Genomic DNA, 21,839 nt, shown 5'->3' with positions numbered 1-21,839 from the left:
TAAATATAAGATCTAGTCAAGGGTATTGGGAGGACTGGCCTAGATATTTCTTCTTTCACTAAACTAAATTTTAACTCTTAAGAAATGTTCACAATAAAATTGTTATCATAGTCCATAAAATCGGTCTTTTTAGTTGCCACAATTATAAGCTGCACACAATTACAAGAGTAAAATAGAATTATAAGACATGCTGTTTAAGATTTATGGCCGGGTGCGGCGGCTCACGCACTTTGGGAGGCCGAGGCGGGCGGATCGCTCGAGACCAGGAGAGCGGGACCCAGTCTCTACAAAATAAAAATAAAATGTGGGGAGAGGGTGACGTTTTCCAGGTACAGAGGAGAGGTCCAGGCAGAAGCGCAGGTAGAAAGTGTGAATATGCTGAGCGTATTCCGGAAGCAGCAAGTAAGCCGGTGTGACCGGAGGGAAATGGAAGCCTGGCTGCCGAACGGTGAGGGTGACTGCGAGAGCGTCCGCCCAGGAAGTCCCCGTGCTTTCCCGCCTTTCCCGTCTTGGGCCCCTTCTTGCTTTCCTTTCGCGCTCTGTGCTGACTCCGCCCCTCCGGCGGCGCCCGTGGCCCCGCCCCTGAGGGAAACAGACAGCGGGCAGGGCCGGCGTGGTCATCTCTCTGCGCCTTCCCTCAGGGCGCCGAGCAGCTGGCGCCGTCTGCCTGACGTCACGGTCGCTGACAGCGTGAGCCCGCGGCGGCTGCTGCCATGGTGGTTGGCGGCCGGGTAAGGGTCTGAGTGGATCTCCTGCCAGGCCAGAGCGCCTTCGGGGCCCGCGAGTGGAAGGCCAGGAGTTTGCAGCCAGGACGGCGGGTTTGTGGTCTGCAGTGTCGTGAGGCTGAGGTGGGGGTTGAAGGCCCAGAAGCCGGACTCTGTGACCCGGGTCGTGTGGTGTGCTGGAGGGGCGGCTACGTCCAGGCGGGGTGAGAAGAGCGGCAGTGGGGCCCAGGAGGCTGGAGGAAGCCTTAGGGTTCAGATTGGGGTGCGCGTAGTCGGGAGCTCAGGGTTTGGGCAAGGGGATACCTGCCGGGGTTCAGCCTTGAGGGTGGGTTTACGGGGTTCACGAATCTCTCTCTCCTTACCCCCGCCCGCGCGCCTGTCTGCCTGCTCCCGGTGACTTCTGCTGGCCGCAGGTGCAGCATGTCTAGACTGGGAGCCCTGGGTGGTGCCCGTGCCGGGCTGGGACTGTTGCTGGGTACCGCCGCCGGCCTTGGATTCCTGTGCCTCCTTTACAGCCAACGATGGAAACGGACCCAGCGTCATGGCCGCAGCCAGAGCCTGCCCAACTCCCTAGGCTATACGCAGACTTCAGATCCCGGACGCCAGGGTAGGAGCCCGTCTCCTGAGACCGCGGTCACTGCAGACTAATGGGCCTGAGGTCTGGGCTGCTTTCGGTGGAGACTGTGGGACAGGGTAACGGAGAGAAGTGCTTTAGGGTTTCACTTTTTTGGAAGCTTGTTGAAAAAGCAGTCGTCGGGCTGGGCGCGGTGGCTCACGCCTGTAATCCCAGCACTTTGGGAGGCCGAGGCGGGCGGATCACCTGAGGTCAGGAGTTCAAGACCAGCCTGGCCAACATTCAACCAGATGTCAACCTGGTGAAACCCCATCTCTACTAAAAGTACAAAAATTAGCCGGGCGTGGTGGCGCGGCCTGTAGTCCCAGCTACTGGGGAGGCTGAGTCACGAGAATCGCTTGAACCCGGTAGGCGGAGGCTGCAGTGAGCTGAGGTTGCGCCACTGCACTCCAGCCTGGGTGATAGAGTGGGACTCTGTCTCAAAAAAAAAAAGGCAGTCGTGGTTTTCTCTACTCTTTCGCCTGTATTCACAAGAAAGTATATTTCAAAAAGACTGTTTAACTTTCACTTTTAGTTCTGGCCACAATAGTGCTATGTGGGTATTAAAGGCACTTGCTTAGTGTTGGGTGAGGTGTGTAATAAGTAGAGGAAGAGTCCAAAAGAGGGCAAAAAGAATAATCTTGTAGGGATTAAAAGTCTTGAGGCTTATGTATTAAATCATATATTAGAATTTGAAGACTACTTGGCAACTGTCAAGACAACTTGGCAACTATCTCATTCAAGTTTTTTTTTTTTTATCCCTCCTATAAGGAAACCAAGATTCAAAAAGATGGTATAACTTTCCTGAGGCTGTCACAGATTAAGTGGCAAGGTTGGGCCTGGTCACCTGGTCCAGTGGACTTTCTACGGCATAAGGCTAGGAGCACGCTTAATGCAATTGAAGCTGAATGTGGCTGGCAGCCTGTACAGCTGAAATGAGTAGTTCTTGCAGATTTGTTAATTCATTTGAGCAAAGGATCTAGGGCTGGTTCAAACTACTACCATCTTTATGCAAGAGGAGTGTTTTTTTCTTTTCTTTTCTTTTCTTTTTTTTTTTTTTTTGAGATGGAGTCTCACTCTGTTGCCCAGGCTGGAGTGCAGTGGCATGATCTTGGCTCACTGCAACCTCTGCCTCCCTGGGTTCAAGTGATTCTCGTGCCTCAGCCTCCCGAGTAGCTGGGATCACAGGTGCGTGCCACCATGCCCAGCTAATTTTTGTATTTTTAGTAAAGATGGGGTTTCCCCATGTTGGCCAGGCTGGTCTCGAACTCCTGGCCTCGGCCTCCTAAAGTGCTGGGATTACAGGCATGAGCCACCACACCTGGCCAAGAGGAGAGTTTACATTATCTCACTCCCATGCTAATTGAAAATGAGTGTTTTCTCTGATTACCAATGTTAGATGGTTTGGAAAAGTTAGTTTTGGAGTCTTCAACGAGCTATCACCTTAGATTGCAAATGATTGTCAGCATTTTATAATCTTGTGGTAATCTAGTATTGGAGTGTGCTTCCTTCCCTTGTATTTTGTTTGTAATTGCTTCGCAGTAGTCTTTCTTCTGAGATTAGAAGAAAGTGGCCACATTGCCAGGGATCTTTCTTGCACTACATTCTTGAGCATTATTGGATGTATGTTGTGGCCTGGCCTAGTTTTTTACCAGATTTCCTTTAAGAAGGGATTTATGCTTGCCAGATTGTAGGGTCCCGCCTCTCTGGTTTTTTTTTGTTTTTGCATTTTCCAGTCCAGTTACCATAGGTGGCTGTCACTTTGCTAGCATTTCACTGCTGGAATTTACTCAGAGTGAGATCTAGGGTTGGGTCAGCAGGGCTTAGTAACGGTGTCTTTCTGAGGCAGTTTGGATGGGCTTTTTCTGGTGTACCTTTTCTCTTAGTAACTGCCCCTTCTCCTAGTCCTTCTCTGATATACTAAATGAAGTTCTGGGAGAAACTCCAAGTTTTCCCTACTATTCTTTGTGAAGTGAGAGATCAGAATTTGAGGGAGCTCAGTTTTAGTTTTAGTTTTGCTATGTGGTTGGTATTGACTCCCTGGTATTGGGCACTATATGGTGAGGTAAAGGTTTTTTTTTTTTTAACTCTAGCAGGACAGCTGTCCTCCTTCAGGCTCCACGCTCGGGCAAGCATGTTACATTATCTGTCGTGGTGTGCAGCATTCCTGAAGGGCTCTGGTATGGAAGGTTCTTGGAGCAGAGGGCTCTTGTTTAGAGATCCCTGGGTAGTTTCTTGAGACTTGTTACCACGACCTGGCTGTGAATGTGTGCTATCTGAGTGTCACTGGGCCTTCTCTTCCAATGGAAAGCAGGTATTCTTGAATTCTGGGTGTGAGATCTCTTCCCCACTATATTCCTGTGTATCACTGGCTCCCATTCGTTCCCCCTTCAGTGATGCTCCTGCGGGCTGTCCCAGGTGGGGCTGGAGATGCCTCAGTGCTGCCCAGCCTTCCACGGGAAGGACAGGAGAAGGTGCTGGACCGCCTGGACTTTGTGCTGACCAGCCTTGTGGCGCTGCGGCGGGAGGTGGAGGAGCTGAGAAGCAGCCTGCGAGGGCTCGCGGGGGAGATTGTTGGGGAGGTCCGGTGAGTAATGCAGCTTCTTCTCCTGCTTTATCCCTCCCCTGCAGCTTTTCAGCTGAGGTGTGTTCTGGCCTTCGCTGTCTGTCCCTAAAGAATAAACCAGTTCTATAGCTTCTAGCCTAATCTGGGTTGAAGCTGTACATTTGGTACCTCACCTTGCACATGCTCCTTGCTGCTTCCGGACTCTTATGGTTGATCTGTTGTAGCTGCTGAAGCGCTCTGTTTGCCTAACCTAGTCTGTCCGTGCGGGCTGGGCCCAGGAAGCTGCCCTGCTTACCCTCCTGAGGGTTAGAGACTTAGGATTTTCTTTGCTTTTGGCCCTTTAATGAGGAGCAGTAGTAAGAGGCACCCCATGGTGAGCAGAAAGACAGGCTGGATGGGACCTAATGGTACCCTTCGGGATGGGGCCTGCTTTCCAGATCCCACATGGAAGAGAACCAGAGAGTGGCTCGGCGGCGAAGGTTTCCGTTTGTCCGGGAGAGGAGTGACTCCACTGGCTCCAGCTCTGTCTACTTCACGGCCTCCTCGGGAGCCACGTTCACAGATGCTGAGAGTGAAGGGGGGTGAGTTGTCTCTCTTGGAGGCAGTTATGGCTACAGCCAGGTTGTGTTTTGTAAAAGTATTATCAATGGAAAATCCAAACCAAGCTGCTGCAAATGATTTTTGGAACAGGTAAGAGTATAATAAATACAGAAGAGTTGAAACAAAAAACCCATCCAATTTATGTCATTCAGACAAATGTAGATGTTAATAGCAGTTATTGCTTGCATCTGTTATCTTAGTTTATTACATAGTTATGATAATTATTTGGGCATTTTTCTGTGTTATCACAAGGACTTGATAAGCATTGTTTGACTTTGTTCCTTTCCTTGGGTGGCTGAGCTGGTATACGGAGATGGCTAAGCACGAAGCATGCTCCTCCCTGGGAGTCACCCTCTTCCCACAGGGGAGCCTTGCCTGTGATCCTTTGCATTTTTACAGGTGGGAGGTGGATGTCCTGAGTTCTCAGTGGCCCAGGAGGGCTGATGATAGGCCTTTCTGTGAGGCGGGGCAGCTGGCAGGAGTCTGGTGGACAGCCTCCTCCAAGTCTGGTCATGCTAAGGGCGTTTTGAGTTTAAACCACTAGCACCACTTTGAAACTCTGGTCCCAAGGATAGAGTGTGATGTTGTCAGTAGCAGCATCTGACCCATCTGACCTTGTCTGCTGCTAGCTCCAGTCATTCAGGTAGCCTGTGTGAGGCCTAGAGGCCGATTTCTCCTTGTCCAGCCTTTATTCTTCTCAAGGGAAAGACTGGTGCAGAGAACAGCCAAGTTTTATGCTGGATCAGAGGAATTAGCTATAAGCGGGCACATGGAAACCAGAAGTTAAAATCAGTCCAGGTGCGGTGGTGGCTTATGGGTAATCCCAGCACTTTGGGAGGCCGAGACAGGAGGATTGCTTGAGTTCAGGAGCTTGAGACCATCCTGGACAAGGCAGCAAGACCACGTCTCTACATAAAATAACTACCTGGGGGAGGCCGAGGTGGGCGGATCACCTGAGGTCAGGAGTTTGAGACCAGTCTGGCCAACATGTCGAAACCTTGTCTCTACTAAAAATACAAAAATTAGCCAGGCGTGGTGGTACATGCCTGTAATCCCAGCTAATCGGGAGGCTGAGGCGGGAGAACTGCTGGAACCCAGGAGGCAGAGGTTTCAGTGAGCCGAGATCGCACCACTACACTCCAGCCTGTGAGACAGAGTGAGACTCCATCTCAAAAAAAAAAAAAAAAAATTAGCTGGGCATGGTGGCATGGGTCAGTAGTCCCAGCTACTTGGAAAGCCGGGAGTTTGAGGCTGCAGTGAGTCATAATTGTGCCACTGCACTCCAGCCTGGGTGACACAGCGAGACCCTGCCTCAAAAAATAAAATAAAATGTAAATACTAGGTGATAGGAATTTTTCAGCTCCATTATAATCGTATGCACCCACTGTTATATGCGCAGTCCGTGGTTGACTGAAATGTCATTATCACCAACGCTGGATTTGATGACTGCTCAGGGGTCTCCAGAAACCTGTGGAGTGGTAGTGAAGAGCTCTCTGTTCCTCCATGGGGGACTGCTGTTGCCTGGGTTGTCAGATCCCTGTTATCTGTATTCTCAAGGGCAAGCAGAGGTGGCCCTTTTCCATTCAATTTACCTAAATGGCTCTGGGCCAAGAGATGCTTCCAGAAGTTGTGTTAAAGAGGGGGCAAAAATGAAATTAATATTTGATACATCTGAATTGAAGAGAGAGACGGAGGAAGTAGTTGATAGTGGGCACTGAGATGTAAAGAACATCTCTGCAATCCAAGGAAGCAGGCCACTTGGGTGGGGAATTGATGTTTGAACTCTGTAAGGAGGTTGAACAGAAGGAGAGGTCACAGCTCTGCCCAAGATCAAACAAAGCTTGAGGCCCTTCACAACTGTTTTTGGTTTTGTTTTGTTTTGTTTTGAGACAGGGTCTCACTCTGTTGCCCAGGCTGGAGTTCCGTGGTACCATCACAGCACAGCAGCCTCAACCTCTTGGGCTCAAGTGGTTTTCCTGCCTCAGCCTTCTGAGTAGCTGGGACTACAGGCATGTGCCACCATGCCCAGCCAATTCTATTTTTTTTGTACAGATGGGGTCTATGTTGCCCAGCCTGTTCTTGAACTCCTGGCCTCAAGCAGTTCTCCCACATCAGCCTCCAAGAGCTGAGATTACAGGTATGAACCATCGCACCTGGTCCTCTTTGTGATGATTTAAAGAAGTTGTACTAGGCCAGGTGTGGTGGCTCAGGCCTGTAATCCCAGCACTTTGGGAGGCCGAGGCAGGTAGATCACCTGAGATCAGGAGTTCAAGACCAGATGGCCAACATGGTGAAACCCCGTCTCTACTAAAAATACAAAAATTAGCCAGGCGTGTTGGCAGGCATCTGTAATTCCAGCTACTTAGGAGGCGGAGGCAGAAGAATCACTTGAACCTGGGAGGTGGAGGCTGTAGTGTGCCAAGATTGCACCACTGCACTCCAGCCTCAGTGATAGAGCAGTACTCTGTCTCAAAAAAAAAAAAAAAAAAAATTACCGAGGCCAGGGTGTGGAGGCTCATGCCTATAATCCCAGCACTTTGGGAGGCTGAGGTGGGCAGATCACTTGAGGTCAGGAATTCGAGACCAGCCTGGCCAACATGGCGAAACCCTGTCTCTACTAAAAATACAAAAATTAGCTGGGCGTGGTGGTGCGCGCCTGTAATCCCAGCTATTCCGGAGGCTGAGGCAGGAGAATCACTTGAACCCAGGGGGTGGAGTTTGCTGTGAGCCGAGATTGCACCACTGCACTCCAGCCTGGGCGACAGAGAAAGACTCCATCTCAAAAAAATAAAGAAGTACAAACTTCTGGGGTTAGTGGGAGCCAGAGCAGTTAACCAGGGACACTTGTGGGTCCTTCACTGCTTGGGGTGCTCACTGGGACGCCCAAGGCCACAAGGAGCAGGCCAGGGCTGCCAGACACCTGTGATGGGGCAAGGGGAAGGGTGGGTTTCTTAATTATAGCTCCATCAGGCTGTGTCCCATGCCCAGTCCCGTGGCATGAGAGCAGGTGGTGGTGCAACACTGTGTGGTTGAGCCGGATGTTCTCTAGGGCAGTGGCCGTGGTGAATGATTCTTTGTGCCATGGTCATTGCCATGTAGGTCAAGAGAGAGCTCTAGGAGTCTACAAACTCTGAAATGGCTTTGAACATGTGTGTCTTGGGGCAAGGAGAGCTGCTTTGAGGGATGAAGGGCTGAGATTTGATGGGCTGCTTGATTTCACTGAAAGCTGTATTCCTTCCTTCTTCCAAATAACAACTTTGAGGTCTCAGGAGATTGAGGGTGGCAGAGGCAGAATCATTGTGCAGCTCTGTGAGCTTGTTCCCCAGGCATTGTGCCAAACACAGTTTGAGTTCCCTCTGTCAGAACCCAACTTGCCCTAAAACACCAGCTCCTCCAGCAAGCCTTCCCAGGCATCTCAGCCAAGAGAGATTGCCTGCAGCCTCATCATGAAAACTCCTTCTTGGGCATTTATGACCTCATTAAGTTGGGTCTTATCTCAAGGTCAGGGTCCATGTGTCTGGTTATCTTTGAAGGCCTCATACTCAGTCTCTAACACGGTTTAGGTGGAGTTAAGAGAAACTTAATTGCCAGGAGGGGAGATGTGTGTAACTGAGTCCTTCATTACTGCTTAAGAGTAGAGTGGCAGTCTCTTTGCTCAGAGGGAGCCTTGGGTCTCTGGCCGACTGTGAGAACTCCTGTCCTCCGGAGTGCACAGGACCAGAGGGCCTTTTCAAAGGTCCCTGCTTGTCTCTGGCAGATCTCAAAAGCCTCAGGGTATGTTAAAAGGGTCACTCCTCTCTGGTAGATTTCTCCAAAGGCTGGCTGGGTTAGTCTGGGAGGTGGAAAGAGAGAGAGAATGGTGTAAATGTGGTAGCCCTTGGCATGTGATTAATCTCTTCTGAGGCCACAGAAGCTGCCTCAGGCAACAGGGTTTCAGATTGTTGAGGGTTCCTTAAAGTGGGGCTGAGATGCAATTAAAGTCCACTTTCTGTGCCAGCTTCCCTGGAGCCTCCCTGCCTCACAGGGCTCTACCATCTTTCACTCTATTTGTGGCAGCAAGGCTCCCTGACCTCTCTTCTTGGCTTTGTGAGCTGGGCCTTTAGGATCGAGAGGGATGGCAGCATCACAGCTCAGGTCCCAGGGGATTCTGTGCTGATGCCTGGGCTCCAGCAGGGCTAGGTCCCTCCCTGGGAGTGCTGGAGGCAGAGAGACTCCTCTTTGGACTCCTGATTGGCTGAGGCAGCCCTCAACCCAGCAAAAAATAGGGTCTCCCCCTCTTTCTAGCAAAGGGAGATGATGCAATTCCAGCTTTCCGTTCCAGATAAACCATCTACCCATTTTGCATTTGGGCCTGGCTGGGCAGAGGAGACTCTGGCTTGATTTTTCTCAATCTGGCAGGAGCAGTTGGGAGTTTCATTCTCTAGGTTGCCCATGGGTGGTCTCGCTCATCAGTACCCAGGTTGGTTATGAAATCTAATGACACTTATCCTTGTCCCTTTAATTTCTAAAGGTGTTTTTTTTTTTTTTTCCTAATAACTAAAGGGGAAATCTACTTGGATAACCTCTTAAAAAACAAAGGTGAGGTTAGGAAAGGTTTTAAATACCCTACAAGTTCTTGTAGTAGATGTGTCTGGAGCCTCTTTTTTAGATGAGGCTGAAGCTCCTCTGTAAGGATGCAGTCAGCACGGACTGGGTACCAGGTCTGGCTGCTCACTTCCAGAGCCTTCAGAGCCTGCCACCTTGTGGTTTCTGGTTTTCTGGGCAGGACACCACTTCTGCCCTGACATTAGGCTGTCAGGTGTTGACTTTATTTGTAGATGTGTGTGTCATCTCTCCTTCAGTCCTGTTTTGCTCCAGCCACAGGGAGCCTATTCTTTTTTTTTTTTTTTTTGAGACGTAGTCTTGCTCTGTTGCCCAGGGTGGAGTGTAGTGGTGCGATCTCGGCTCACTGCAAGCTCTGTCTCCCGGGTTCTCCTGCCTCAGCCTCCCGACTAGCTGGGACTACAGGCACCTGCCACCATGCCTGGCTAATTTTTTGTATATTTTAGTAGAGACAGGGTTTCACCGTGTTAGCCAGGATGGTCTCGATCTCCTGACCTCGTGATCCACCTGCCTCGGCCTCCCAAAGTGCTGGGATTACAGGCATGAGCCACTGCGCCCAGCCTTGTGTTTGCTTCCGACCCCCAGAAGTCCTACCTTTTCCCCTGCTCAGTCCTTATCTATTTTAGGCATTTAGGGAAAACACCCTAATCAGCTGCTGGTGGCTGAGATCCAAGAGAAACTTGGCTTCCTCTTTAGTGGGTGCATCAGGGTTGGGGCTCCTTAGGAGCCACCTGGCATATGGCAGCCCCCCAAACACCTTTTTAGGAGGTGGTTTGCATCGTCTTCCCCTTCTTGCTTCTGGCTGCAAAATGGTTCCTATCACCTCTCCTCACACCCTTAAGTTCTCAAGGTTACTATGGGCTACTCCTGTTGCAGTTTAGGTTTGGTTGTTGACTTGGGCCAGAGGTTACGAGTTTGTGGATGTGCGTGGCTGCCCATGGCCTGAGGCTGCACCCACCCATGTTGGTTGTGGCAAGTGTCTCTGACTGATAAGGCAAAAATGAGCAGGGGCTTCTCACATTTGCCTTAACTGTCACAGGGTCCCAGCTGGTTGGCTACTCTTTCCTTCCCGGGTCATTTTCCCAGCCCTGAGTTCCCATAGGAAACTTTCTCTCAAATAATGATTTCTGCTGGGCATGGTGGCTCATGCCTGTAATCCCAGCACTTTGGGAGGCCGAGGTGGGCAGATCACTTGAGGCCAGGGGTTTGAGACCAGTCTGGGCAACATGGCAAAACCCCATCTCTACTAAAAATACAAAAAAATTAGGTGGGAGAATTGCTTGAGCCCAGGAAGTGGAGGTTTGAGTGAGCCAAGATCGAACCACTGCACTCCAGCCTGGGTGACAGAGCGAGACCCTGTCTCAAAAAAAAAAAAAGAAAGAAAGTCTGCCCTTAAGAGGTATGAATGATTGTGATTTGGTGCTTTGGACAATGCTATGTAGAGTGCTTCTTTGGGGGTGAGGGATAGACAGACCCTAGGGGCTCTGAGCTGAATAATCCCTCTTATTATCCCTTATATTTCTCTGCCAGTTACACAACAGCCAATGCGGAGTCTGACAATGAGCGGGACTCTGACAAAGAAAGTGAGGACGGGGAAGATGAAGTGAGCTGTGAGACTGTGAAGATGGGGAGAAAGGATTCTCTTGACCTGGAGGAAGAGGCAGCTTCAGGTGCCTCCAGTGCCCTGGAGGCTGGAGGTTCCTCAGGCTTGGAGGATGTGCTGCCCCTCCTGCAGCAGGCCGACGAGCTGCACAGGGGTGATGAGCAAGGCAAGCGGGAGGGCTTCCAGCTCCTGCTCAACAACAAGCTGGTGGTGAGGCTCCAGCTGCCTATCTGCTTCTCCTTCCCTCCCTCCTTCCATCTCTCTGCTCTTGACCCCTGGGGAATGAAGGCCCGTGTGGTTACTGCCCCTACAAGGTGACATGGGACGAGAAATGGTGAGACAGCTGGTTTTGCATCTGTCCCCCAGGTCGCATATCCTCTTCCAAGGAGGCCCAGCGTGGACCCTAGGGCCAGTGTACTGCTTGCCCCAGAGCTGCCTCCCCTCTGGGGAGGGGGAGTATAGTTCTCTGCCTTCTGTAGAGCTACTGCAGAAAGAGCTCTACCTCTCACCTCTAGGGAGAAATGTGGAAAGAACTGTATTTTTTTTTCCTCCTCATTTCCCTTGAGGCAGAGTCCAAGCTGCCAGCCCCATTACAAGTGACAACCCTGTAGGTCACTCAGCCACAATTCTCTTCTCAGGTTCACTGACAAAATGTATGCCCACCCAGGTATAAATGCCCCCCCCAGAAGTTAGAAGTTTCCCTTTTCCTTTCACACTTTCTTCATGTGCCAGCAAAAGACCTCTCAGGCCTTATGACATCTTGGAGTTGACCTTTCCTTCCAGCAGTTCTAGGAGGCCAGAATGCCTTCACCCCGTGATTGTGCAAGCTACTGGCTAGACAGAGAATGTGTCACACATTAACTGCACGTGGGAAGGGATGACTGGGGGGAAGCCTGCGTGTAGGAGCTGGCCTGATATTGATGACTGTAACATACTAGCTTGGAAATTCAAACCTAGGGTGTGGGGGAAGGCCAAGGCCCCCATTCTCCACAGCTGAGGAAAAAGGGGCCTCACCCGTTTCTGTCTGGTCTGCAGTATGGAAGCCGGCAGGACTTTCTCTGGCGCCTGGCCCGAGCCTACAGTGACATGTGTGAGCTCACTGAGGAGGTGAGCGAGAAGAAGTCATATGCCCTAGATGGTAAGTGCTGACAGCTTCCTGTGGGAAGGTGACTGACTGATTCAGGGGTGGGGCTGGCCCATCTGCCTGGGGACCCGGGGAACCACTAAGATGCTGTCAGCAGTTGTGGCTCAGTTACCCACTAGGGACAAACTCTGGCTCCCAAAGACCCTTGCTTTCTCCTCTGGAAGAAGAGAGCAGTCTTTGCTTATCTGTATATCATGCTAATTAGTAACACACATGCATGTGTTTTTAGGAGTAGTATCCTATCAATGTTATTCGTTTTTCTCACTCTAGCCACAGAGGGCAAAACCTTTTTTCTTAACCTGAGGTTTTTTGCTGCTGCTTAGAAATCTGGTTTCAGTTTTCTGAGCTGGTGGGGCAGGTGTTCTAAGAATATTGCTAGCTTAGAAGACTGGAATCTACTTGGCAAGTCTGTTGGCAAAGGCTCCACCCTGGAGGATAGGGTACATCTGATCTGTGCCAGGCTCAGGGCTTGGCCTTGTCTGTCATGAGGTCAGAGGATCCTTGGACTTTAGAGACTGATGTGTCCTGCTGAACTCCACACACTGAGTCAGGTACCATCAATGGGTAATGGGTTTCTAAGTCTGTGGTTCAGTTAATATCTTTTTTTTTTTTTTTTTTTTTTTAAAACAGTCTTTCTCTGTTGCCCAGGCTGGAGTTCAGTGGCCTGATCTCGGCTGACTGCAACCTCCACCTCCGGGGCTCAAACAATTCTCCTGCCTCAGCCTCCCCAATAGCTGGGATTACAAGCACATGCCATCATACCCGACTAATTCTTATATTTTTAGTAGAGATGGGGTTTCACTATGTTGGCCAGGCTGGCCTTGAACTCCTGGCCTCAAGTGATTCACCCACCTAGGCCTCCCAAAGTGCTGGGATAACAGGCATAAACCACTGTGCCCGGCCAGTTAACTGTCTAAAATGGATTTGTCTACCTTTCTATTATAAGTATAGCCTTACAAATATTATTGAATCCTTGATAATGTATACTCAAACAATACCTCAAAGTTAACATTCTAAACATTTGTAGAATTCTGTCGATGGAGAAAGAACAGACCAATTGAGTAGGATGTCTCTGTAGACCCTCAGAAAAATTCCTGGAAGTTTTAACAAAAGATGCTTATTTATGATTACTTTTTCTCTCCAAAAGTTTGTTTTCCCTCCTAAATTTCAGATGAGGATTCTCAGCTTTTGGGCTGATTTTTGGACTCTTCATGTCAAGAACCTTTCCTTTCCCTCTTGATCATTGATCATCTCTTATTAGTGCTAGTAGCCAGCATGAACCCCAAAGACAGAAGTGGAGGCAGTGGTTAGAGGGGCAGCACTTGGTTGGTCTGGCCTCCTGAGCTTAGCACCCATGGACAAAGCTTTACCTGCTGGAGGTCAGATGACTATGGAATGTCTTTGAAGGTTCTGCTCTGAGATCACAGCCTTTAAGAATTATCCTTACTGGGTATAAAGTTTATTTCATTGTATCTCTAGGAGCTGGACCACCAGGAGGTAGTCATTCTGTGGGGTCTCAGGCAATGCCTTGTCTACAACACTGTCTGTCTAGCTTGGCAGGAACTAGTTGTCTCATTCTTTGCTATTATTTTCCTAGTGAGACAGTACTTTGAAGAGGGCAGAGAGAAATCCCCAAAGAGGTAGCGTCCCTCATTGGTGGAGCCATGTGGTCCTTCTGTTTGGGAAGAGAGGTAGAGTCTTTCACAGCATCAGTTGTCTTAAAAATGCATTTGTGGCCAGGTGTGGTGGCTCATGCCTATAATCCTAGCACTTTGGGAGGCCAAGGCAGGAGGATTGCTTGAGCCCAGGAGTTAGAGACTAGCCTGGGCAATATAGTGAGACCTTGTCTCTACAAAAAAAAAAAAAAAAAAACACTTAAACAATTAGCCAGGCATGGTGGTGGAACATGCCAGCAGGAGGATTGTTTCAGCCCAGGAGGCAGAGGTTGTAGTGAACTGAGATTGCGCCACTGCACTCCAGCCTGCGCAACAGAGAGAGACCCTGTCTCAAATAAAAAAAGGAAAACATTTCAGATTAGCCAGTTTACCACCTCAATCCATTAACATTTGTTCCCTTTTCTCCATGTTTCCTTCCAAACTTGTTTTCTTCAAATAATTCTTGGCTGGGCACAGTCGTTCACGCCTGTAATCACAGCACTTTGGGAGGATGAGGCGGGTGCATCACCTGAGGTCAGGAGTTTGAGACCAGCCTGGCCAACAAGGCAAAACTCTGTCTCTACTAAAAATACAAAAATTAGCCAGGTGTGGTGGCACACACCTGTAATTCCAGCTACTTGGGAGGCTAAGGCAGGAGAATCACTTGAACCCAGAGGCGGAGGTTGCAGTGAGCCGAGATCGTGCTATTGCACTCCAGCGTGGACGACACAGCGAGACTCTTGTCTCCAAAAAAAAAAAAAGTCCTATGTTGCAGTGTTCTCCAGAGCATACGCATGATGGTCCTTATCTGGTGGTCTGTAAGCTCCAGCCTCGATACTCTTAAGTGACACTTCTCAGAACTTTCATGTGTATGGGCTTTCATTTCTTTGTTAGAACACTAACCTAGAAAACTTGAGTAAGACTAAGTGAACGTCATCTCTGGTCAGACCTCAGTCCATGTGGCTGTTGTGAAAGAGTTTTGGCCTAGAGCTAATTAATATTGTTGGATCGTGGATCCTTTTGAGAATTTTTTTTTTTTAAGAGATGGGGTCTGCCTATGTTGCCCAGATTGGTCTTGAACTCTTGGTCCCAAGCTATCCTCTCCTTGGCCTCTCAAAGTTCTGGGATTACAGGTGTGAGCCAATGTACCCATCCCCTTTAGAGAATTTTGTCAAAGCTGTGATCTCTCTCCCCACTTACTAAAATTTTATACAACTTGAGATTCATGGACACTGCCCCTCCAGAGTAAGGTCTGTTGGGGACAATTTCTGATTGTGTTGGATCCTTTTTTTTTTTTTTGAGGCGGAGTTTCTGTCGCCCAGGCTGGAGTGCAGTGGTGCAATCTTGGCTCGTTGCAACTTCTGCCTTCCAGGTTCAAGTGATTCTCCTGCCTCAGCCTCCCAGGGAGCTGGGACTATAGGATGTGCCAACATGCCTGGCTAATTTTATATTTTTAGTAGAGACAGGGTTTCACCATGTTGCTCAGGCTTGTCTCAAACACTTAGCCTCAAGTGATCCACCCGCCTCGGCCTTCCAAAGTGCTAGGATTACAGGCATAAGCCATCATGCCTGGCTGGATTCTTTTATATTTTAAATGCTAAAATCTGCTTCAAGCACACCAGGTGGACATTATAAAAAGAAGGTAACTGGGGTTTCTAATGACAGATGGGGCAGCCAAGGTGAAGCAGAAGTCATCCCTGAAGTCTTCCCTTAGAAGCTGTTTGCAGCCTTTTCTGAGACAGTCTTGCTCTGTCACCTAGTCTGGAGTGCAGTGGTGCAATCTCGGCTCACTGCAACCTCTGCCTCCCGGGTTCAAGCGATTCTCCTGCCTCAGCCTTCTGAGTAGCTGGGACTACAGGCGCCTGCCACCACGCCCGGCTAATTTTTGTATTTTGGTAGAGATGGGGTTTCACTGTGTTGGCCAGGCTGGTCTCCGACTCCTGACCTCAGGTGCTCTACCCGCCTCAGCCTCCCAAAGTGCTGGGATTACACAGCACAGAGGCGTGAGCCACTGTGCCTGGCTTCTTTGCGGCCTTTCATTCTGCTCAAGTTCACAACTATTTCCAAACAAGTCCAAGCTGGGCAGGGATTGGTGAGAGCTAAAGCAGTCATTCTTCCCACAAGCCTTCCTATGAAAGTGTGCATAAGAGCTGTGTCAACTCTGGATCTACCTTTGTCCTACAGGAAAAGAAGAAGCAGAGGCTGCTCTGGAGAAGGGGGATGAGAGTGCTGACTGTCACCTGTGGTAATAATACCCTGCAGTGTTCTGGGAAGAGCCAGCAAGGGCCAAAGCAGAGGACAGCCCTTTCTTTTCTCTGCCTGGGCCACAGAGGCATTTTCCAAAGGATCCAGGAGAGGGAGCTCTGGCTTGTATCTCCACATGCCTCAGTCCACCCCTAGCCAGAGACAAGGGAAGTTTCTGGTAGGGGAGGTGGCTTAGGGATGAGGCAAGCGGGGAATACAAGCTTTTTTTCTGATGGGGCTTGGAGAAATGAGTAGCTTTGTTAAGAGTCATCCTAGCTACAAAACTGGAGTTCTTGGCTCTCAGGAGGCTGGGACAATCTGCAGCTCCCCTATCCTGCATAAGCTCTTCTTTCCCCTGTGTGTGATCCCTGGCTGCTGGTACTTTGGCTTCTTTGCTTGGTTCGCGTGAGGAAAAGTAGATGTGAGCTCACCCCCCGGAAGTTTAGTGGTCAATTTATTAGGCTGCAAAAACATCAGCCCTTTTTGTGGTCTCATGTGAGGCAAAGTTCTGTCAACTTACCTGGGCCAGGGCTAACTCATATCCTGGGGTCTGGTTCCAGCACCTGAGTTTTAGTGAAAATGTTCCTTTCCTTTCCCACCGCCACCCTTGCTTTCCATGTCTCCACCCTCAGACTGTGAGCTAAGTGAGAGGCTGTGTTCCTCCATCTGTTGCTGAAACTTTTGTCTCTGCAAGGGTTCTTCTCAGAGGCCAGGTAACTGTTTCTTGGGTGTCATTGCTTCCCTGGGCTTCCAAGGATGAATAGCTGTTTCTGAGGAACAACTGTTTGGATTAAACATGGAAATGAGCCTCTAGAAGTGTCTGATACCCCCTGGATACTTAGCATATACATGAAAAAGCAACTTGGGCTGGTTACTCATCTAATGTCAACTGTGCTGCTAGAAACAATGCTGGGAGGATGGGGAAGTAAGACTTTGTTTCTGAAGACAGATGATGGGAAGCTGGCTGGCTGGTTCCCTTTGGGAGGGGGGATGTGGGGGAGAGGGCATAGATAGGAGGTCTTTCTTCCTCTGGTTCTGTTGGTTTCTAAGTTAACATCAGAAATTCCTAGAATATCCCCTTCCAATGTGACTATCCTAAGAAATTGCTTCCCAAGTCCCAGTGATACACCTGTATGCTTAAAGGCTAATGAGACTCACTTTTTTGTCTGCCCAGAAGATAAGTAGTATAGTCAGGTCTCTTATACTTTTATACTGATTCTTTTCATGCTTTTCAAGTTTTTATTAATGCCTATGGCTGTACTCCTTATGACAGGGGAAACTTGGAGATATGAGCTGAGAACTTGCGTAAATATTCTTAAGTGTAAGAGAGATTTACTGTGGTGAACCCAGCTTTTTTTATACCTAGAATACTTTGGAGACTTGTAAGCCTACCATTATCTACTAAAGAATACTAATTGGGGCCAGAGGTCCGTGAAGAATGGGGATTACGTACAGATGAAAATTAGGTATTTTCAGCTCTAGTTGAGGGTACAGGGATAGGGGACAATGCAACTAGGCTGTGGGTGGGGCATCCATTCCTTGCAGTGATGGTACTCAGCCCTTGTCCCTGAGCTTGCTGCTTCCCCCCTAGGTATGCGGTGCTTTGTGGTCAGCTGGCTGAGCATGAGAGCATCCAGAGGCGCATCCAGAGTGGCTTTAGCTTCAAGGTGAGGACAGGCTTTTCCTCCTTCCTTGTGCTGGCCTATCCCAGATTCCCTGCTCCTTTCCAGCTCTCTGTCAAAAACTTTTCTACAGCCTCAGTGACTTGCCTTTCTTCTTCTTTTTTTGAGACAGAGTCTCACACTCTATCGCCCAAGCTGGAGTGCAGTGGTGTGATCTTGGCTCACTGCAACCTCTTGGGTTCAAGCGATTCTCCTGCCTCAGCCTCCCAAGTAGCTGGGATTACAGGCATGTACCACCATGCCTGGCTAATTTTTGTATTTTTAGCACAGATGGGGTTTCACCATGTTGGCCAGGACTGGTTTCGAACTCCTGACCTCAGGTGATCCGCCTGCCTCAGCCTCCCAAAGTGCAGGGATTACAGGCATGAGCCACCGCATCGGGCCCTTGCCTCTCTTTTAGCAACTCTGGTGTCTGATGTTAGTTTATATTTACATTTTCCCCTTAGGAGCATGTGGACAAAGCCATTGCTCTCCAGCCAGAAAACCCCATGGCTTACTTTCTTCTTGGCAGGTGGTGCTATCAGGTAAGCTGCATTTCAGTGCTTGACATAATGGTCCTAAATGCCTTCTGACACCGATTTCCTTGCCAGGAAGAACAAGATCCTCGGCCTTCTCTGGCTCAGGTGCCCTTTCTTCTGAATGTTTGACCCTATTTTCAGTATGTCCCCAAAGATTAAAACAAAACAAAACAAAAAAAAACTTATAAAACCTCTTATACACACCTTGATCTTTTTGTGGCAGGTCTCTCACCTGAGCTGGCTAGAAAAAAAAACTGCTACAGCCTTGCTTGAAAGCCCTCTCAGTGCCACTGTGGAAGATGCCCTCCAGAGCTTCCTAAAGGTATGAGACTTCCTAAAGGTATGAGAGGGGCAGGTGGCAGGCAAAAACACCAGGGTAACCTTGTTTTTTCCTAAGGACATTATTGAGACCCTTAATGGGAGGGGTTTTCCTGGTAGGGGGCAATTTTGTGTTTGCCTGTTCTATGGGAAAATCAGAATCACTTGCACAGCTTATCAAAAATATAGATTTCTTCAGACCCACTGAATCAGCCACATGGTTGGGGACTAGAAATCTAGTTTAATAAACTTCAGCCTGATTAGAATATAGGAACCTCTTACTGAAATATCTTTGTCCCTTTTCCCAGGCTGAAGAACTACAGCCAGGATTTTCCAAAGCAGGAAGGGTATATATTTCCAAGGTAAACTCATTTGTCTACTTCAACATAGATCTGGGAACTCCTGAAAGTACATAGTATCAGGTTTCACTGTTGTCTCTTTTCAGTGCTACAGAGAACTAGGGAAAAACTCTGAAGCTAGATGGTGGATGAAGTTGGCCCTGGAGCTGCCAGATGTCACGAAGGAGGTAAGGCTTTTTAATACTGCCTGTTGGGCAGATCACCTGAGGTTGGGAGTTCGAGACAGCCTGACCAACATGGAGAAACCCCATCTCTACTAAAATTACAAAATTAGTTGGGCCTAGTGGCACACGCCTATAATTCCAGCTACTTGGGAAGTTGAGGCTGGAGAATCGCTTGAATCCGGGAGGTGGAGGTTGCAGTGAGCTGAGGTTGTGCCATTGCACTCCAGCCTTGGCAACAAGAGCGAAACTCCATCTCAAAAAAACCAAACAAAACTGCCTGTCATCACTGAATCATCATGTGACATTTTTAGAAAATAATCTTTCCTAGAGGTCTTATTTCCCTAGGAAAAAAGAGTCTACCTCTAGGGGAAGAGACAGATTTAATAGGCTCCAGGCTATCCTGGGAAAGTAGGAAAAAGACTGTAGCAGAGCTCAGGAAGGAAGCAAAGGGCCCCTCTTCTTAGGTTCCACTGGTTTGGGAAAATGCTGGTTTAAATTTTGAGTCCTAGATTTGTTCTTTGTCTCCCTAGGATTTGGCTCTCCAGAAGGACCTGGAAGAATTGGAAGTCATTTTACGAGACTAACCACGTTTCACTGGCCTTCATGACTTGATGCCACTATTTAAGGGGGGGGCGGGGAGGCTTTTTTCCTTAGACCCTGCTGAGATCAGGAAATCACACAAATCTGTCTCCTGGGTCTGACTGCTACCCACTACCACTCCCCATTAGTTAATTTATTCTAACCTCTAACCTAATCTAGAATTGGGGCAGTACTCATGGCTTCGGTTTCTGTTGTTCTCTCTCTTGAGTAATCTCTTAAAAAAAATCAAGATTCACACCTTGGGTGTGATTACACATGGGTGGAGCCTGCAAGACCTGAGACCTTCCAATTGCTGGTGAGGTGGATGAACTTCAAAGCTATAGGAACAAAGCACATAACTTGTCACTTTAATCTTTTTCACTGACTAATAGGACTCAGTACATATAGTCCTAAGATCATACCTTACCTACCAAGGTAAAAAGAGGGATCAGAGTGGCCCACAGACATTGCTTTCTTATCACCTATCATGTGAATTCTATCTATCTGTATTCCTGGGCTGGACCACTTGATGACTTCCAGTGTCCTGGCAGCTTTTGGAATGACAGCAGTGGTATAGGGTTTATGATGCTATAAAACAATGTCTGAAAAGTTGCCTAGAATATATTTTGTTACAAACTTGAAATAAACCAAATTTGATGTTATCAGCTCTTTATTCTTACTTGACACCTCCATAATTGTTTCCACCTACAGAGGCTGTTGCAGGCAGGTTATGGTTAATGCTCTTTACCATATATAAAATACAGGTATTGAGCTTATTTTTAGCCTAAACAAGGCCTATTGCAACTAAGCAGGTACTCCCTGCCCTTCTCATGTTCATTCTTAGGGCCATGAGCACAAACCCTTAAATCTACCTAGAAGAAAATTTAAGACTGAGATGCTTAGGCCGAGCGTGGTAGCTCATGCTGGTAATCCTAGCACTCTGGGAGGCCGAGGCGGGTGGATCACTTGAGGCCAAGGGTTTGAGACCAGCCTGGCCAACATGGTGAATCCCCCATCTCTACTAAAAATACAGAAAAAAAAAAAATTAGCTCGGTATGGTGGCGCACACCTGTAATCTCAGCTACTAGGGAGGCTACGGCAAGAGAATCACTTGAGCCTGGGAGGCGGGGGTTGCAGTGCACTGAGATCACACCATTGCACTCTAGCCTGGGCAACAAGAGCGAACCTCTGTCTCAAAAAAAAAAGACTGAGATGCTTTCATATAAGAACCAACCTCTTAATCCAGAATGTCACTGTGTCTTTATTATACCAACCCAGATTTTTTTTTTTTTTTTTTTTTTTTGCTGGAGTCTCGCTTTGTCACTCAGGCTGGAGTGCAGTGGTGCGATCTTGGCTCACTGCAACCTCCACCTCCTTGATTCAAGCAAGTCCCCTGCCTCAGCCTCCCAAGTAGCTGGGATTACAGGGGCATACCACCATGCCCAGCTAATTTTTTTTGTATTTTTAGTAGAGACGGGGTTTCACCATGTTGGCCAGACTGGTCTCGAACTCCTGACCTCAGGCAATCCGCCTGCCTCGGCCTCCCAAAGTGCTGGGATTACAGGTGTGAGCCACCATTCCTGGCCCCCAGATTTATTTTGTGTTGTAGTAATGAAAGATTATACTCAATTATACTGAAATATACAAAGATTATACTTTGATTATACTCAATTCTAATAATAAAACATTCTTTTTTGGTCTAAAACCTAGATTCGGTGGGTCGAGGAATCCATCTATCTCCAGGTGATATTCCCAAAGAACAGGCAAACACAAAATTGCCCCTTACCAGAAACCCCTCCCACTAAGGGTCTCAATAATGTCCTCAGGGAAAAACAAGGTTACCCTGGTATTTCTGTCACCTGCATCCCTCGTCTCCCCCAGTACCTTTAAGGAAGCTCTGGATGGCATCCTGCACAGTGGCACTGAGAGGACTTTCAAGCAAGGCTGTAGCAGTTTGTTGTTTTTTTTTTCCTAGCCAGCTCATGTGAGACCTGTCACCAAAAGATTAAGGTGTAAATAAGAGGTTTTAAAGGTTTTTTATCTTTAGGAACACTGACTATTCTGTACAGAAAACAAACAGGGCTTGGCCCAACCACCAATAACACGAGCATTCAGAGGAAAAGGTACCTAAGCCAGACCCGGCTGAAAACTGTTCTTCCTGGCAAGGAAATCAGTGTCATAAGGACACTTAAGACCATTTTACTATAATTTTTTTTTTTTTTTTTTTGAGATGGAGTCTTGTTCTGTACCCAGGCTGGAGTGCAGTGGTGCGATCTGGGCTCGCTGCAACCTCCGTCTCCTGGGTTCAAGCGATTCTTCTGCCTTAGCCTCCCAAGTAGCTGGGATTACAGGTGTGTGCCACCACACACAGCTAAGTTTTGTATATACATATTTTTTGAAACAAAGTTTCTTTCGCTCCTGTCACCCAGGCTGGAGTGCAATGGCACGATCTCGGCTCACCGCAACC

General features: G+C 48.4%; 1 protein-coding gene across 4 annotated transcripts; it reads left to right on the top strand.

Annotated features, from left to right (window-relative positions):
• The first annotated feature begins 109 nt into the window (after positions 1-109).
• Positions 110-20,034, top strand: RMDN3 (regulator of microtubule dynamics 3). 4 transcript variants are annotated; one of them, XM_009249718.3, is made up of 13 exons: positions 110-731; positions 1,139-1,332; positions 3,733-3,925; positions 4,342-4,485; positions 10,637-10,919; positions 11,745-11,847; positions 15,693-15,753; positions 17,344-17,419; positions 17,881-17,958; positions 18,176-18,274; positions 18,579-18,632; positions 18,716-18,796; positions 19,324-20,034. In XM_009249718.3, the coding sequence occupies exons 1-13, from the start codon at positions 376-378 to the stop codon at positions 19,375-19,377; spliced, it is 1,776 nt and encodes a 591-aa protein (XP_009247993.2). In that variant the 5' UTR covers positions 110-375; the 3' UTR covers positions 19,378-20,034.
• The last annotated feature ends 1,805 nt before the right edge of the window (positions 20,035-21,839 follow it).

The sequence above is a fragment of the Pongo abelii genome, chromosome 16 (assembly GCF_028885655.2).
Source record: "Pongo abelii isolate AG06213 chromosome 16, NHGRI_mPonAbe1-v2.0_pri, whole genome shotgun sequence".
NCBI lineage: Eukaryota > Metazoa > Chordata > Mammalia > Primates > Hominidae > Pongo > Pongo abelii.
This window is presented reverse-complemented; position numbering and strand designations above follow the sequence as displayed.

Bases quoted from the DNA above. Each gene is read 5' to 3' on its own strand.
- RMDN3 (XM_009249718.3), top strand. From the start codon at position 376: ATGCTGAGCGTATTCCGGAAGCAGCAAGTAAGCCGGTGTGACCGGAGG. The intron at 732-1,138 runs GTAAGGGTCTGA...TGCTGGCCGCAG, and splicing joins CCATGGTGGTTGGCGGCCGG to GTGCAGCATGTCTAGACTGG. The intron at 15,754-17,343 runs GTAATAATACCC...CTTCCCCCCTAG, and splicing joins AGTGCTGACTGTCACCTGTG to GTATGCGGTGCTTTGTGGTC.